Source organism: Takifugu flavidus, chromosome 15 (genome assembly GCF_003711565.1).
Source record: "Takifugu flavidus isolate HTHZ2018 chromosome 15, ASM371156v2, whole genome shotgun sequence".
Classification (NCBI taxonomy): Eukaryota; Metazoa; Chordata; class Actinopteri; order Tetraodontiformes; family Tetraodontidae; genus Takifugu; species Takifugu flavidus.
In genome coordinates this window covers 6967792-6978854 of record NC_079534.1, presented here as the reverse complement: position 1 = coordinate 6978854, position 11063 = coordinate 6967792, and the positions used below count along the sequence as shown (strand labels likewise).

Sequence of the window (11063 nt, the reverse complement as noted above, 5' to 3'; positions counted from 1 at the left end):
GAAGAAGACAAACACATGGATAAAGTCAATATTGTTTAGTAAAAATAAAAAGGAAAAGAAAAGTAAAATACAGTATTACAACTACTGTTGCAAACAATCGCGCTGAGTAAAAACAAGTCCATCATGAGGGTTGATCCTTGACTATCAGGCGACACATTCAGCAGTGGTCCTGACATTTTAATATATATTTTATATGCTGCCTCTAAACACACACTATACTCTCTGTCCCCACACCATCTCCATCTTCTGCACATGAGCCTTGGATGATCTGGCAAAGGTGCTCTTGACCACGTTGAGAGGGGCCGCTTTACCGCTGAGGTAAACCTTGTTGAGACAGGTGGGAAGCCACGACTCCTCCCCCTCGGGCTGCTCCTCGGCCTTCTTGTCAAGTGTACACGTGTAAGCGAATATGTATCCCGTCATGAAGGCATCGAACCCTGCCCGGTGGGTCCCCGTGTTGACCACCTTTGAGGCTCGTTCCGCTCGGCCATCATCACTTTTGCTTTCTGCAGGTGTAACTAAGCTGGTTTTATCTTCATCTCCATTGCTCTCTCCCACGTTCCGCCTGCTTTCTCCATCACTTCCATGGAGCGTCTCAGGCTTTTGCCGGTCATCTTCTGTCGTTTCATCCATCATATGGGCTACTTTGTTTCCGGGGGCGGCATCAAACATGGAGTCCTCTGCGGCTTTGTTTCCGTCTGCCTTTTTCTCTCGCTGTCGTTTCCTTTTTCTTCTCTTGTCCTTCAAACCTTTCTCGTCTTGCAGGATGATCAGGTCGGTGTCATGTGATAAAGGACACTGGCTGCCATTTGGACACCAGCCAAATGCCTGTGAGACACAGTAGTGTCAAAAGATAAGCACAAAGAGTAAAAAAATGTTTTTTTTTTCTCACATGTTTACTGAGTTCTGAAAAGTCCACATGTGACACATATCCAGCTCACCCCAGATCCAGGTTTTTGTCCCACTTTGTGTATGTATATGCATTAACCTGTCCAACAGTTTGACTAATGAGCTTTTACACACTCGCTTCATTGTAACATTAGCTGATAGTAATGTGCATCCTCTTCCTGTTCAACAAAGATAACTGATTCATGTCTGGCCTCCTTCATAACAAGCATAGTAATAGTGGTTATAAACTCACAGAGAATTGCTGGCAGAGGTCTGTCTCTCCAGCAGTGGAGGACACCTCAGGACAGACCCTGTAATCCACGTAGTCGGACATGTGAGCGGCGTACTGACAGAACTCGACGTGCACGCGTGTCACCTTCTGGTCCAACGCCACACTCCGGCTGGTTTCCAGCTTACTTGAAGGAGGAAATTGTGAAAAATAAAAATACACCTTCACATCAGGTACTGATGAATATTGTAGAGCTTCAATCTCGTTCAGTCCACTAATGAAGCCGATTTATGTAATTTTGCTAAACTGTTTTCAAACGTTATGGATCAAAATTGGTTATCTGAAGAATACACATCTGATACCTGACCTTCCTGATGTTTAACAGTGAAATCTGCATCCTCACTGAACTTGATGTCAATGTCAACACATCTTCAACTGGAATCTAAGCCCACTGCTCACCATTTCTTATATGCGTACTCCAGATAAGAGGCAGTGAGGCGCAGCTCAAATTCGCACACATATTTGGTGTCATAGATCCCAGCAGGAAACATCTCAGACAGGTCAGCTGTGAACGTTGCCAAACGCTCAGGTAGATGGGCATAAAAGCTCTGGGAGAAAGTTACGAAATCTGTTTAGTTAAAAGACAGAAAATGCTGCTTATGCAGATCCATCAAGAATAAATGACAGGGACCTGGTAAAGGAAGGCCATATCAATGAGGCCGTTATGGAGAACCAGGGGTTTCTTGGCCCGTAGCAGTTCCGTGAACAAAGCCCGGATGTGGACCCCTCTGTCATCTGAACCTCCCTGGTTAAAATAAACAACAGAGAAGAGACTGCTGAAAAAGAATGTGACAAAGCCTTGTATGGAGTGAATAAGAAAGTGCTCATTAAAGAACACTTTTGGGTTTTTAATACTTGTGTATCCCCTTTGAGAAGAATGAGGGCTGGTCACATGTGAAACAGAAATTCTGCAAAAAACCCCAAACAGCTGCTGGTAGTGTCGTCACCTTATTGTTGCCCTTGAAGTACGGGATTCCGATGGAGTACTGCTTGTTAAAATCAAACCCATGTTGTACCAGAAACTGGACAGACTGGGGCTCTATGATGTACTCCTCAGAACACAGCAACGTCAGATTATACACCTGGACCAGGTATGTATCTGAAGCCTGGAAGACACAATACATGGAGATTTGGAAGATTGTCATCCTAAATCAATAACTATTTCTGTTGAACAACTCTGAAGGGATTCAGGAGGAACCATCTCTGCACCTTCTGCTCCAGCTTCTTGTAACATGCAATTCCAAGAGAAAGGATGGAGCGGGAGCGAGCAGCATGGCAAATGGCCTTGTATCGGTCCTCTATGGACCTAAACCACAGCCAAAAACAAATTTTCAGAATACTAATATTCACCTGCAGTGCAGGGTGGCAAATTGATTAGATTGAGTATAAAAATTGGTAGAGAAGGAGAAAATCCATGACTGACTCGGCCAGTAGAGACTTCCTGTTTCCAAGACCACTAAGCTCCTAAAATGCAAGAAAAAGAGTTTACATCTGTTTTTAACACGTCATTGCTGTGCATCAAGAATAGATTACATCTCAGAGATAAGGCATCCTTTGTGCAAATGTGAATACACTGTGATTCAGTTTCATGCTTAAATCTGAGACCTTACCGTGTCCAATGCAATGAAGGAAGATGACTTGATGCCCAGAAGCAAAGCAGGCCAAAGCTCTTTGAAATTGTCACTTTGGACGTCAATTACTGGAACTACAAGAGAAGACGTCATGTTTGTTCTGACAACACTGGACACGCTTTTCCAAAACCGTCTCTAAAGTTAGCTTGCTAACTATAATGCAGTAGTTTTTCTCAGCCGCTCTGCGTACGGACCACTCTGCTTAGCTATTATATTGCTTTAATGCAGCAAACGGAGGCTTGATCAGTTATTTTATTTGTTTCTTAGAGACAGTCATACAGTTCTACGCATTACGAACATACATTCATTGTAAACATTTTCAACGTGCTTCCTGAGGTCCTGACTAAAGAGCGACCTTTGTTAATGCCGGACCATAAATAAAACAAATTTATATCTAGCTGAATACAATCGCAAGGATTGATATAAAATATCAAAATTATTTGAATGAATTTGTTTCCTCTCATTGTCTGTGATATTTCTTTTATTTTTTTTATTTACGTCTTTACCATAGACACATATAAACAATACGTCACTATACTTAGCTGTTGAGGCGAAGTGCGCCATTTTGGCTCAAACAAAGTCAGATTATATGTATTTATTATTGTCTATATTCGAACGTGTCCATTAAATAATCTGAGAAAATCTAAATAACAACATTCTGGTTTCCACAAATCGGTGTTTTACGCTGATGCATTTTTTCCCTTTTTTAAAAGCCTGTAAGTAAATGATGATTAAATCCCCAGCTGAACTCCGTTGGCAGCCGAAATATCTTGCCGTTTAATGACCTTACATTTAGCGTTGCTATTGTGCTCTAAACTGCTGACATGGGCGGCTGTTCCGCTCCAAACTGTTCGAATTCCACCAACACCGGTAAGCAGCTGTTCAGGTTCCCCAAAGACCCCGTCCGTAAGAAGAAATGGGTGGTGAACTCTCGACGCGACTTCGAGCCAACTCCTCACTCCAGACTGTGTGAGGTAGGAAAAGAGCTGGAAATGTTCTGGTCCCCGGGATGAGACGTCCATCAGTCTCGGAGACAGAACATCCCTTGACTGTAATTTACTGTGTTATTATGGGCTGCAGGATGTAATTCAAGTTTAAGACATTAGCGCAACTTGTAATTTGTGTTAGTGTTACTTGTGAGAGTCTTCTTGTTTTGATTTTTTTAAGCCATCAGTAAGCATCTTAATTTAGATTTTTGATAAATTATGAAGAAAGTGTACACAATTTGATAGTCTTTATTATTTCATTCACGGGGTTTATATATGATAACCACTATCATTAAGGCAAAATAATTTTCCAAATAGAGTTGTTAATTTTACATTGTGAATTGTTCCCTAACAAGTAGTAATCGATACATTTATGATTAAGAGCAGCTCTTTAAGTTGAATAAACTGTGTGTTCTTGTCACTTCAGGACCATTTTGAACAGAGTCAGTTTGAGGAGATCGCTAGATCTTCAGCTGGGGGGAAGAAGCTGAAGCCAAATGCCATTCCTACCATGTTCAGCTTTGGAGAGCCTCCCTACCCAGCCATCACCTCACCCTACATATTGCTTCCCATGAAGTCTGAACCAGGTATGGGTATGAACATGCATTTATTCTGGCTTGCTTTGGAAGATGAGCATTTGCAGAAATGGGCGGAGTCAGCAGAGGAGAGTCAACTCCCTCAGGAGCACCAGCAGTGTAGGCTTAAAGACCTATTCAGGGAAATATTCCAAAACAGGTTTTAAAGCGTATCTTTCTGGGACTCCATCGTGCCAACAGGAGACCAGATATCAGTCATGGCTGCATTCACTGAACAAGTTCATTCAGGATGGCCGGGTGGGAAACGGAAAACTGCTCTGAGATCTGATAAATCTGTTACTCCGCCTAATGCGCAGTCAGTTAGATAGAGGGTCCTAAACGCTGTTATAGGAGCGAAGCCTGTCTGATTGCTCTTGGTTTCAACTGTGCCGTGTGTCTGTAGTCGAGAAGGAGCTGAGCTTCGGGGACCACGGCTATGCCAGACGCATCCCTCTGCCTGGCCTGGACAACAAGGACGGCGACAGAGCGGATGATGATCAGCAGACCTGCACACAGTGCCAGATTCTGAAGAAGCAGCTGGAGAAAGAGATGCAGCACACTGCGAGGCTGCAGAAGGAGGTAGGCTGCTGCTGATGAGACCTTCCAGAAATCCCATAGTTTCTTTTTCTTTAATACACACTTCGGTAATGTAAAAGAGTGTCATGTCCAGATACTGTATGAAGCACGTCCTGACAGGAGAGTTTTAATCTACAATACTTAATCGTTTCTTTTCTCTGTCAGGCGGAGGAGATGAAGAAGCGTCTTTATCGTCTCGACCGGATCGAGAAGGGTCTCCAGAATTTCCTCTTCGAGGACCAGATCCGCGCCTTGTCCCTCACAAAACGCTCCCGCCGTGCCGTATGGTCGCCAGAGACCATCCTGAAGGCTCAAAAAATCCGTTCAGCAGTAGGAACTAAAGGCTATGAGTACTTGAGAGAGCTGGGATACCCTCTGCCCTCCTACCGGACTCTGTGCAACCGCCTGGAGACTAAGATCATGGTGACGACAGACATGAGCTGCGAGATGCTGGCGGAGCTGGGCCTGGGGCTTATGGCCACCTGTAGCAGCCCGACAGATGGCGTCAGGGACAACGATGAGGAGGAACTGATGGGCGTTCTCTCCTGATCTCCGGCTGGTTGGGTGACAAGCTGGTTCCCACCACAAGCCTCACAAAAGTAAAAGACAGCCGTGTTTACATTAGCACTGTGGTTTAGCTCAGCACCAAGGTTCCCATAATCCCCAGCAGCATGTGAGTGCATGATTCACCACACACCAAAAAGGACTGATTCCCATTAAAATCAAATATTATGGTTTTGTTTGATTAAAGGGTAACATTCCTTTAAAATCCTCTACTCTTGACTTCTTCAGCCATATGTCCAGGTTTGCTGTCCCACTTGTTTCAGTGATTGTTATTCTTGAGTAATTCAGCATCAGCTCTTTCCTTGTTTCATCTTGAATTGTACAAATTAAGATAATTCTGCTGTCCCACACATGTTGTGAATTTTTTTTCTTTTTTTAAAGCATCTGTATGGACTGTTTATATATATATACATGTGTGTTTGTGTGTGTATGTATATACTGTATACTGTATACCACTGTGGTGTATATATACTGTACACCACAGTGGTATACAGTGGTCCCAGTAGTGATTGGGACACTAGGGGCAGTAACACCCAACCTGAGTAGATGGCTCCAACAGATACCAGGAACCACCTCAGAGATCTAAGACTCCCAGGCCTCTGGTAGAGGACCCGAATCTTAAGGAAGGAGGCACCGCCCAGGAGGATGAGGAAGAGATCCTTTATCTGACTGAAAATGTTCAGGAGAAATGTCAGACATTTTCTTAATTCATGTAACTTTCTTGGTGACATTTGTACACAAAAGCTTTGAGTTATCCATATAGGTTTTTTTTTTACTAAATCAAGGACTATACTGTTACAAGACACCAAAGCTCTGTGACAAGTGTAACTGTGCAGTAAATTGTATCTGTCTGTGTTTGATATGAAGCTTTGCGGGTGTTTGTAGCCTGTCAGCAGGTATTAAAAGAGGTGGTGTCCAAGGTCGGCGCTGCGCTTATAAAATAAAATAGCTTTATTTTAGCTCAGGTGATTGTGAAAAGCTTCTTTCACCACTGCGTTGGTAAATACACGAGTCTGTCAGCTGACACCATTAAACAAATATTCCGCTTTTTTGGAGTAGAAAAGCTCTGGTGGACTTTGAGCGGATTGCTCATGATGGTGATGGCACCTGTGGAGTTGTCAGTTAACCTCGGTCACCAGCGATGTAACCATCAGTTGTGGAGTCGAGCTTGTGCTGTTTTAAATCATCTCATCTACAGATCCAGGATCTCTTCCCTGTTGAGTCTTGGTTTTAGAGCGCCAACCTTCACCTGACCAGGCGAAACACAGAGTAAATAGTACTCAATCATGAAATCAATACTGAGTACATGTGCTGCTCTCTGTCTATCACTCTCTCTCTCGCTTGCTCTTTGTGTGTGTGAGGGTGGGTGGGTGCAGGGTCCTTTGACCCCTGCAGACTTTAAAAACAGCAGCTTTACGCTCTGTATGAGAGAAACCAAGGGACAGGTAAGATTCTCCATCTGGGCTCTTTGCGTTGTTTTGGGGGCTTCATTCATGTATGACGCAGGTTCATCTGCAAGTGTCTCACTTCCCGTTTGTGGTATCCTATTTTAAAATAAGTAAATTAGCGGTCTGAACTTTATGGTTCTTTTGGTGTTGTTTTTATTTTTCAGAGTTAAAAAAACTAAAATTCCTTTTTGGTGTCCTGTTCCTAACACAATGTGTTTATCAGTGATGTCACTCAACTATGTCTGTCTGCCTGTCTGCCTGTCTGCCTGTCTGCCTGTCTGCCTGTCTGCCTGTCTGCCTGCTAGATCACATTCCAGCTCAGTATATTAAATCCTGCCTTGTTTGAATTGCTGTTTATAGTCTGACCAACTGGTTCTGTGACCGTATACGTCAGCGCACGTATAAGATGCTGTGTGTACGTGCACTACCTCTGTACCTTGCAGGCATGTTTGGGCCTCATTATGTTTTTATGTCTTTAATAACAGGTTGTACGTCGGTGTTGTTCAGTAGATCGTGTCCCCTGGGTTGGACACAATGTCGGCTCACTCGTTGCTATGGCTACAGGCGACTCTTATTGGCCTGCTGTGGGCCTCACATGTGCAGGGGTTCAATCACACCACCAGGATCTGCAAACCTGCCCCCCACTGGGAGATCAACGGTGAGGCACCGATGCAAAGGCTTCTGGGAAGGGTGGCGGTGGTGGCGCTGCTGAAGGCCACCTGACACTTCTGTCTCGTTCAGGCCAGCAGGTAAGAAAACGGACATGAAGTCAACCCAGAGCAGGTAAAAAGCTTTAAAACACTCTTAAATCATGACAGGACAAAATCTCTTTACACTCACAATGTGACGATGTTATCAGCCATAGTTCCTTGGTAAACTCGAGCACCGTTGCAGCTGATAGATCATCAATCAATCAAATCAATCCCGTGTTGGCTTCAACAATGATCTGTTCTGTAGGATCGGAGGCCTGCGTAAAAAGCTGATTCAGAGCAACATGACAGAGGTGTCGTACATGATCGTGAATGAGCAAGACCCTCATTCCAGAGCCATGTTCTGGGAGCTGAAGAGGAGAGCGCCCCCTGATGTCCCAGTATACCAGCAGTCTGCTTTTCAAAGTGATGTGTGGGAGACTCTGGACGGGGACAAAGACGACTTCCTGATCTATGACAGGTGGGGACGAAGTGTCAGCCTGGTTTAACACTGATGAGACTCAAGTGCAGATATAGTCAATCTGCCTTACAATCCTCCTCCTCCTCCTCCCCAGGTGTGGTCAGCTGACCTTCCACGTAGGTCTACCCTACAGTTTTCTGAACTACGTCTATGTAGAGGCTGCAATCAGAGCAACATATCAAGGCAACATCTGCAACTGCTCTGTGAGTTATCATGAAATCAACACCTTCAAAACGAAACATTTTAGCTTTTTATTACATGATTTACTGTGGCACTGAGACATACATCCATTGGTGTAGTAGATGAATAAAGATTTGGTTCCAGTTTGATTGTTATTTAAATGATTGCAACAAATACCAGGATGTCCTGAAGGTGTTTGGTGATGTGTGTATTGGCTCGTGCAGACGCAGTCAGTAAATACAGCCACAGTGCCGTATTATCCACAGGCAAACTCGACATCTCTACACGACACCGGGAGAGGGAGAAATGAGACGGCACAGGTGGGGGCTGATGATCCTCAGGTGACCCCGGCACCAGTCCGCCTCCACCACCACCACCATCCTCATCACCATCATCGCCATGACCACCCCCACCAGGACGGTTCCTCAAAGCCTTGTACACCAACCCCAGAGCCTAAGATGGCAGCTTAGAACGCTCCATCGCTATCAGCACCGTGGCAATTGCATCTGTCACTGTGGGCCGACAGAGGAGTCAGAAATGCTCGCTCACTCTTTCGTCGTGTTTGTCACGAGTGGCGGGATTAATTGTCCAAGGTCTTTGGACTTTGGTTGGACATTTGTGTTGACAGAGCAGCTGAATGTCTGGGCAGACAGCAGCCCCGTCCTGTGGTCTTGTTAATGAAGTCTACGGTGGTAAACCTGCCTGCAGGAGCCTGTAGATTGATATGTGTGGACGCACTGGACGGACTGGTGGTTGATGTTTCAGCCATTCAGCTGCTGCTTTTATCCAAATAAGGGGGAAAATAATAAAAGACCATAAATGATGCAATCAAACTGCATTTGACAGCTGTTGCCACGGTGAAGCATGTTCAGATAACACAGTGCTACTTCTAATCATGTATGCAGAATGTCGGAATTACCGTTCACATTCTTTCTTTTTGGAAAAAGCTTCATTAAAATCACATTTTTGAATTACTTAAACTTTGTTTCCCTTTTTGTTTTCATATTGTATTAATCCAAAGGAAACCCGGAGTTCAACACAATGATGTTCTACACTGAACTCTCAGACAATGATCGTCGGTTGTTAAGCTTCTTTCCCAAAGCTGCTGACGGAGCCTGAAGGTGAACCTGCTATCCTGTGTGTTGATCTTCCTGCAGACACAGTTCAACTCAGGCATCGCAGCAACCCAGGGGCTTTAAAGGGGTTTGTCTGTTATACAGTAAGTTAAAAAATAAAAAAAAATTCTAAAAGTACATAAACATGAGGAAGTAGTGGGATGAATGATTTTCACATGTGACCCCCCCACAAAGACACGGTTTTTCAGCCTGACAGTATCACAACACCAGCGGTGTTGCTGGTGTGGCTAGAGGTTTCCCAAAAACGGAAGCCTGAGGGGTCCATCAAAGAAGATTAAAGAATGTGCAAGATGCCTTTGATTCTTTGATGTTTCTTTGAAGTTAGATGAAAGAAACAGTTGATCAAACAAATTATGTGCACCTAAGAGGTGAGAGAACACACCACACAAGTCAAATCTTGCAGTTTAAATCTATACAGCATATGTTTCTTTTCTTTCATTGCAACATTTTATCTTTTTACAGATCAAAAATGCAAACACTGGGAGTTTCACTGAATGAAAAATTCCCTACAAAGTTGTGGCGATTGATCAATGACAGCAAAATTAATACCATCATCTGGAACCACCAAGGAGACGGAATCATCGTCAATGGGAATTTAATAGAAAATGAGTTCTTGTCTTCAAATGGCTTCAAAACCTCCAAATTCTCAAGTTTTACACGACAGCTAAATTTGTATGGCTTCAGGAAGTCCCAGCGTTTAAATAGAGACAACATTCATCATTATTTCCACCCCAACTTCCAAAGAAACCAACCAGAACTTCTTCCCCTTCTGAGGAGATGTGTTCCGAAATCGAGAACCGGTGTGAACCTTGACCTCAGAAAGAAAGATCTGAATGAGAGGTGGAGGGACCATCACAATCTGGATGACACACGCGATAATGCCAAAGATGCAACTCCGCACAATGGTGCATCACTGTTGTCATTACTACCTTCTGGAGTTGACTTTTTGTACCACACATTAAATGCAAACAGGGAATCTGCGGTGAGCACAGTCCAGGTTCCAGCTCAACAGTCCAGGGAAAGGGAAGAATTGCAGGTGTCGTTACCAAGGCAACTCCCAAACCTAATTCCAGAGGTAATTTGCAGATTTTCATGTTTTTATCCAGCAAAACATATGTCTTTATGACACCAATTCAATATTTGTTGAGCTTGTATGTGATATTGTTCTTATTCATGAGCTATTGACTCTTTTTGTATTACATTTTGTGGTTTTAATTTATTAAAATATCATCGTTTTTGTAGTTGGAGAACTGTTGTACTGTTATGAATGCAAAAACAAAAACGCCCTTACAGTTTGTAAGGTAATTTATCTTCTGACCTATCTCAGGCAGAGGTCCGATCGCCTGCATCCAAACCGCTGCATGACATTGTGCCAGGTGACTGGATCATGGTGAAGGATCTGAGCAACAGGAAAAGGAAAGGCTGGAAGGGTCCACACCAGGTGCTACAAGCTTCTCACACAAGTGTGATGATCGCTGAAGGAGCAACGTGGTTGGATACCAGCCAATTTAAGAGCTTGCTGAATAATAGTTCTTCAAGTACAGACAGTGAAGCACATTTTAACGGAGCCTACTGTTGTTATTAGAGCGCAGGATATGTTTGAATAAAAGGTTAAATTGT

The 11063-nt window shown here is 43.7% G+C and overlaps 4 protein-coding genes across 8 annotated transcripts; 3 read left to right on the top strand and 1 right to left on the bottom strand.

The window, feature by feature from the left end:
• Positions 1-20: 20 nt before the first annotated feature.
• On the bottom strand, positions 21-3281 carry toe1 (target of EGR1, exonuclease). The gene is made up of 8 exons (XM_057056566.1): positions 2788-3281; positions 2601-2641; positions 2387-2483; positions 2125-2283; positions 1809-1922; positions 1577-1725; positions 1142-1304; positions 21-828 (listed from the first exon to the last, which is right to left on the bottom strand). The coding sequence occupies exons 1-8, from the start codon at positions 2899-2901 to the stop codon at positions 214-216; spliced, it is 1452 nt and encodes a 483-aa protein (XP_056912546.1). The 5' UTR covers positions 2902-3281; the 3' UTR covers positions 21-213.
• Positions 3282-3369: 88 nt separating this feature from the next.
• si:ch73-382f3.1 (uncharacterized protein LOC100151273 homolog) lies at positions 3370-6473 on the top strand. Of its 3 annotated transcripts, XR_008953961.1 has the most exons (5): positions 3370-3782; positions 4222-4381; positions 4773-4948; positions 5111-5940; positions 5994-6473. XR_008953961.1 is itself a non-coding variant. In XM_057056569.1 (4 exons), exons 1-4 carry the CDS (start codon positions 3633-3635, stop codon positions 5492-5494), a joined length of 870 nt encoding a protein of 289 aa, XP_056912549.1. In that variant the 5' UTR covers positions 3370-3632; the 3' UTR covers positions 5495-6473. The 3 variants fall into 3 exon arrangements, 2 of the variants coding, with proteins under 2 accessions (XP_056912549.1, XP_056912550.1); XM_057056569.1 differs by having other exon boundaries at positions 5111-6473; XM_057056570.1 differs by having other exon boundaries at positions 3743-3859; positions 5111-6473.
• Positions 6474-6858: 385 nt separating this feature from the next.
• Positions 6859-9287, top strand: selenop2 (selenoprotein P2). 2 transcript variants are annotated; one of them, XM_057056571.1, is made up of 5 exons: positions 6859-6954; positions 7443-7706; positions 7915-8127; positions 8222-8330; positions 8532-9287. In XM_057056571.1, the coding sequence occupies exons 2-5, from the start codon at positions 7492-7494 to the stop codon at positions 8775-8777; spliced, it is 783 nt and encodes a 260-aa protein (XP_056912551.1). In that variant the 5' UTR covers positions 6859-6954; positions 7443-7491; the 3' UTR covers positions 8778-9287. The 2 variants fall into 2 exon arrangements, with proteins under 2 accessions (XP_056912551.1, XP_056912552.1); XM_057056572.1 differs by lacking the exon at positions 6859-6954 and having other exon boundaries at positions 8574-9287.
• A 145-nt stretch (positions 9288-9432) lies between these two features.
• Positions 9433-11063, top strand: LOC130538711 (heat shock factor protein 4-like). 2 transcript variants are annotated; one of them, XM_057056568.1, is made up of 3 exons: positions 9433-9811; positions 9906-10518; positions 10771-11063. In XM_057056568.1, exons 2-3 carry the CDS (start codon positions 9913-9915, stop codon positions 11026-11028), a joined length of 864 nt encoding a protein of 287 aa, XP_056912548.1. In that variant the 5' UTR covers positions 9433-9811; positions 9906-9912; the 3' UTR covers positions 11029-11063. The 2 variants fall into 2 exon arrangements, with proteins under 2 accessions (XP_056912548.1, XP_056912547.1); XM_057056567.1 differs by having other exon boundaries at positions 9433-10518.

What these genes read in the sequence shown, in the direction of transcription:
- toe1 (XM_057056566.1), bottom strand. Translation starts at nt 2,901, where the DNA reads ATGACGTCTTCTCTTGTAGTTCCAGTAATTGACGTCCAAAGTGACAAT. An exon ending in AGGAAGTCTCTACTGGCCGA is followed by an intron (nt 2,484 to 2,600) that starts GTCAGTCATGGA and finishes GCTGTGGTTTAG; the next exon opens with GTCCATAGAGGACCGATACA. An exon ending in ACCTCTGCCAGCAATTCTCT is followed by an intron (nt 829 to 1,141) that starts GTGAGTTTATAA and finishes TGTGTCTCACAG; the next exon opens with GCATTTGGCTGGTGTCCAAA.
- si:ch73-382f3.1 (XM_057056569.1), top strand. Translation starts at nt 3,633, where the DNA reads ATGGGCGGCTGTTCCGCTCCAAACTGTTCGAATTCCACCAACACCGGT. An exon ending in CTCACTCCAGACTGTGTGAG is followed by an intron (nt 3,783 to 4,221) that starts GTAGGAAAAGAG and finishes TTGTCACTTCAG; the next exon opens with GACCATTTTGAACAGAGTCA. An exon ending in TCCCATGAAGTCTGAACCAG is followed by an intron (nt 4,382 to 4,772) that starts GTATGGGTATGA and finishes GTGTGTCTGTAG; the next exon opens with TCGAGAAGGAGCTGAGCTTC.
- LOC130538711 (XM_057056567.1), top strand. Translation starts at nt 9,769, where the DNA reads ATGAAAGAAACAGTTGATCAAACAAATTATGTGCACCTAAGAGGTGAG. An exon ending in TCCCAAACCTAATTCCAGAG is followed by an intron (nt 10,519 to 10,770) that starts GTAATTTGCAGA and finishes GACCTATCTCAG; the next exon opens with GCAGAGGTCCGATCGCCTGC.